At 37.6% G+C, this 5469-nt stretch overlaps 1 protein-coding gene across 1 annotated transcript in view; it reads left to right on the top strand.

Moving 5' to 3' along the window:
• The window catches only part of LOC107560503 (eyes absent homolog 2-like), a 46582-nt gene that overhangs the window by 24003 nt on the left and 17110 nt on the right, over positions 1–5469 (top strand). The window contains exon 9 of the mRNA XM_016244704.1: positions 3677–3792. Within this exon, the coding sequence (XP_016100190.1) occupies positions 3677–3792 (116 nt within the window). The remainder of the gene's footprint in view (positions 1–3676; positions 3793–5469) is intronic.

Genomic DNA, 5469 nt, shown 5'->3' with positions numbered 1-5469 from the left:
TGTATGTGTGTGTGTGTGTGTGTGTGTGTGTGTATGTATATATGTTAGTTATATATATATATTTAATACAAAATATATATATTACTCAGGAATCTGTATTTCACCTTATTTACAAATTCAAAAGTTTGGGGTCAGTAAGCTTTTTAATGTTTTTAAAGTATCTTATGCTTACCGAGGTTGCATTTATTTGATCACAAATACAGTAAAAACAGTAAAATATTATATAATGTAAAGAAGCTAGTTTATATGTGAATATATTTAAAAATGTAATTTATTTCAGTGATGCGCAGCTGTATTTTCAGCATCATTACTCCAGTCTTCAGTGTCACATGATCCTTCAGATATCATTCTAATATGCTGATTTGCTGCTCAAGAAACATTTCTGATTAATATCAATGTTGAAAACAGTTGTGCTGCTTCATATTTTTGTGAAAACCATGATGCATTGTATTTTTCAGGATTTTTGAAAATTAGAAAATGTAAAAGAACAGCATTTCTTTTAAACAGTCTTTACTGATTTTTTCATCAATTTAATGCATCCTTACTGAATACAAATTTAAATCTTACCATCACTTAATTTTTGAATGGTAGTTTATATATCATATATACAGCAGAATAAATTTCAGCAAAAATTGAAATGCGTACAAATCACATTTGGTTGATTTGAATCCATTTAAAGCCCTAAAAGTTAGCAGCAACAAAAGTCCCTCATGATCTCTTTTTCATAATAAATAAATATGTTCCACAGCTGTTTCAGAGTAACGTCGTCAGCAGACAGTAAATGCGGAAGAACTAAATGAACAGTGAAAGATATAATGACGCTCCTTCAGCTCCAGACTTGTTATTTGGCCGCTCTGGTTTGATTGACGGCTCATGAACTTCTACGCAATCTCCAGGCAGCTGATGAGGAAACAATGGTCATGTTTCTTTTTCTTGGCCAGCACTCTATTTTGAATTCCCACGATCCCTTGCGGATTTGACGTGGCACATAAGAGACTCTGAGAAACGCTTGGCCGTCTCAAGCGCGCAGATCTTTTTGAGAACTGCAGAAATGTTGCCGTGACTAATGTGTCTAATTTCAGATCCAGGAAAAAGACTCCAGAGTAGCTTAGTACTGCGGCAGGAATCCACTGGAGATAGCAAATCAAAGAAAACATCCATATGAAACTGAAATTGGGCTGGAGTTAAATAGGAACAAGTTTGATGTGTGTCATGACAAGGCCGCTTACGGTCAAGACAAAGAGCCGCGATTGCGTTGGCTCGGATTTCACATCTTTAAGTAACAGGATATTTAACGCACTTTTTTATATGCACTTTATGTCAAAGCCATAAGCTCATCACTGTAAACAGCCTGTTTGTGCTGATTGGCCAAAAGCAAGACTCGACCTACTGAATACAGAATCTCTCAGGGTGATGAAAGACACTCGTTTGCTAATGTGTTTTTTAACACAGTTCTGTCAGGACCACTATCGTCAAAATGATAGATACTTAGCATAAAGTTTGGTATGGTGGTATGGTTCTGTTCTGGGCAAAAAACCTCCCTGCCCATCCATGCAGCCTGTCATGAATGAGCAGGGAGAGCAGCAATAATAGCCCCCCAGGGTTAACAGAACAGAACAAAGCAGATATCATTAATGTACTCAATGATATTTAAGTGTAACACTTTATTCAAGATAAAGGAGTCTGATTAGCAAGGAATATCAGAAAGCTAAGTCCTGACTGTGGCGAAAGGAGGAGCTGGGGATGGAGGAGGGTAATTTGCTCCGAAGCAAGCTGAAAAGCTGCTGAATAATACTGAATACAGCTTATATAAGAATGCCGCGATAGGTGTCGTATTCCTATAGGTAGATGTGATCAGCTGAGAATCAGCTGATGCAAGCTTGACTCACGTGACCTGCCAGAACTAACGCTAAAGCTTAATTTTAGTTTTACTTTTCTTTTTGTTTTCGTTTTGAAAAGCTTGTTATCTTTACGCTATGGAGGCTTTCTTTAATGTTTTTGTTTATGTATTTGATTCCTCAGTGTATTCTAAACATTCTGTAATTTATTAGTTAGTATATAATATAGCATGTGGTGCATGTCATGCCTTATTCGTTTTCGTTAATAAACGTTATGTAAGCTAGTTTGTCAAAATAGCTTACTGTTTTATTGTTGTTGTGCTTTTTAATTAAGAATAACAATGAATCCATCTTTTGTTTTAGTCCTAAAAAGTGAAAGGTGTATAGATATAAGCAAAACAGACAATTCATTTTTTTTTGTAAAACGTGACACCAAGATCGCAAATTCGAGCTTATAACACAGCAAAAGAGGAATTCCCATTCACAAAATTTAAATCACAAATGTGACCCTGGACCACAAAACCAGTCTTAAGTCGCTTGGGTATATTTTTAGCAATAGCCAAAAATGCAATGTATGGGTCAAAATTATCGATTTTTCTTTTATGCCAAAAATCAAGCAAAGATCATGTTCCATGAAGATATTTTGTAAATTTCCTACTGTAAATATATCAAAACTTAATTTTTGATTACTAATATGCATTGCTAAGAACTTCATTTGGACAACTTTAAAGGTGATTTTCTCAATATTTTGATTTTTTTGCACCCTCAGATTCCAGATTTTCAAATAGTTGTATCTCAGCCAAATATTGTTCTATCATAACAAACCGTACATCAATGGAAAGATTATTTATTCAGCTTTCAGATTATGTAGAAATCTCAATTTCAAGAAATTGACCCTTATGACTGGTTTTGTGGTCCAGGGTCACAAATGATAATGATGAAAAAGAACGGGTGGAATGTTGAACACTCATTACCATATAACTATAAACTATGATAAAAGTTAATCAGCATGCATTGATTAATACCATGTTGTAGAAAAAAAAAATTGCGACCAAATTATGCGCTCGTGTGAGAAAGTTAGTCGCAAAAGAGCGACCAGTGGGAAGAATATTTTCCCATTGTTCTGATGGTACATTTATGTATGAGCTCAAATATAAATATAATAATTTTTATTTTAAACAAACAAATCACCAAAAAATGTATCAGGAAAATATAAAAAATTATTAACTCAATATTTTTATAAGAAGAAATATATATAGCTAATTATAGCTATAGCTGTAATTTCATCATATATTTATAAATGCATCCCCCCCCCCCAAAGAAAAACCTTTTATCTTTTTTAAATAGCATATGTCGTAACTTCATTACAGTCCTTCCTAAAAACCCATCAGTCATAATTCTAAAGTGGTACATCTATTATTCTGTGTTTGACTGCCACCTGTAATAAAGGCGTCCATTCATGACGGCAGATTACAGCTTATTATCTTAATTAAAGCAGGATAAGCGTAGAGGAAGAGCTGTTTCGTGGTTAATCTGACACTAACCTCTGGCTGACACCCACAGCTTGATCCGCTGCCAAACGGAGGAGTTAGCGGCTAGTTACATAGCTTGCATGGAACGGGAGCACACAATGCCTTAGCTTATGTTAGCTTCACCTACAACATGAAGAGAAAACAAGAGAACGAGTAGTAGTTTGACACGCTTCTGACTGAAAGCACAGTGACTGTGCTGAGTGATCAGCATTCTTGTTGGACAAAAACCTGTTGCACCACATGCTCTCTCTTCGACTGAGATAATGCAATCATCACCTGTCACAAACCAGGTATGAAAACTAATTTGATGTGCTTTCTGTGTTTTGATCCAGGACTCTGGCAAGGCTGTGTCTCTGGGCTTGTGGATGGAGGAGATGATCTTCAACTTGGCAGATTCACGTCTGTTTTTCAACGACCTGGAGGTGAGCCAAACATCAGAATCAACAAAAATGAACAATCACAAAAAATGGTGTTAATTATAAAAATACAGATACATTAGTTTGTATTGAAAGAAGAAAGAGAGAGCAGAGTGATATGTATATACAGTGGGTACGGAAAGTATTCAGACCCCCTTAAATTTTTCACTCTTTGTTATATTGCAGCCATTTGCTAAAATCATTTAAGTTAATTTTTTTTTCCTCATTAATGTACACACAGCACCCCATATTGACAGAAAAACACAGAATTGTTGACATTTTTGCAGATTTATTAAAAAAGAAAAACTGAAATATCACATGGTCCTAAGTATTCAGACCCTTTGCTCAGTATTTAGTAGAAGCACCCTTTTGATCTAATACAGCCTTGAGTCTTTTTGGGAAAGATGCAACAAGTTTTTCAGGGGATCCTCTGCCATTCCTCCTTGCAGATCCTCTCCAGTTCTGTCAGGTTGGATGGTAAACGTTGGTGGACAGCCATTTTTAGGTCTCTCCAGAGATGCTCAATTGGGTTTAAGTCACGGCTCTGGCTGGGCCATTCAAGAACAGTCACAGAGTTGTTGTGAAGCCACTCCTTCATTATTTTAGCTGTGTGCTTAAGGTCATTGTCTTGTTGGAAGGTAAACCTGCGGCCCAGTCTGAGGTCCTGAGCACTCTGGAGAAGGTTTTCGTCCAGGATATCCCTGTACTTCGCCGCATTCATCTTTCCCTCGATTGCAACCAGTCGTCCTGTCCCTGCAGCTGAAAAACACCCCCACAGCATGATGCTGCCACCACCATGCTTCACTGTTGGGACTGTATTGGACAGGTGATGAGCAGTGCCCGGTTTTCTCCACACATACCGCTTAGAAAAAACGCTTAAGGCCAAAAAGTTCTATCTTGGACTCATCAGACCAGAGAATCTTATTTCTCACCATCTCACAACTCCATGCGGGCTTTCATGTGTCTTGCACTGAGGAGAGGCTTCCATAGGGCCACTCTGCCATAAAGCCCCGACTGGTGGAGGGCTGCAGTGATGGTTGACTTTCTACAACTTTCTCCCATCTCCCGACTGCATCTCTGGAGCTCAGCCACAGTGATCTTTGGGTTCTTCTTTACCTCTCTCACCAAGGCTCTTCGCCCCCGATAGCTCAGTTTGGCCGGACAGCCAGCTCTAGGAAGGGTTCTGGTCATCCCAAACGTCTTCCATTTAAGGAATGGAGGCCACTGTGCTCTTGGGAACCTTAAGTGCAGCAGAAATTTTTTTGTAACCTTGGCCAGATCTGTGCCTTGCCACAATTCTGTCTCTGAGCTCTTCAGGCAGTTCCTTTGACCTCATGATTCTCATTTGCTCTGACATGCACTGTGAGCAGTAAGGTCTTATATAGACAGGTGTGTGGCTTTCCAAATCAAGTCCAATCAGTATAATCAAACAAAGCTGGACTCAAATGAAGGTGTAGAACCATCACAAGGATGATCAGAAGAAATGGACAGCACATGAGTTAAATATATGAGTGTCACAGCAAAGGAATACTTAGGACCATGTGATATTTCAGTTTTTCTTTTTTAATAAATCTGCAAAAATGTCAACAATTCTGTGTTTTTCTGTCAATATGGGGTGATGTGTGTACATTAATGAGGAAAAAAAATTAACTTAAATGATTTTAGCAAATGGCTGCAATATAA

Source organism: Sinocyclocheilus grahami, unplaced genomic scaffold (genome assembly GCF_001515645.1).
Source record: "Sinocyclocheilus grahami isolate Dianchi unplaced genomic scaffold, SAMN03320097.WGS_v1.1 scaffold731.1, whole genome shotgun sequence".
Taxonomy (NCBI): Eukaryota; Metazoa; Chordata; class Actinopteri; order Cypriniformes; family Cyprinidae; genus Sinocyclocheilus; species Sinocyclocheilus grahami.
The sequence above is the reverse complement of the archived record's forward strand: the minus strand, read 5'-3'. Positions and strand labels throughout refer to the sequence as shown.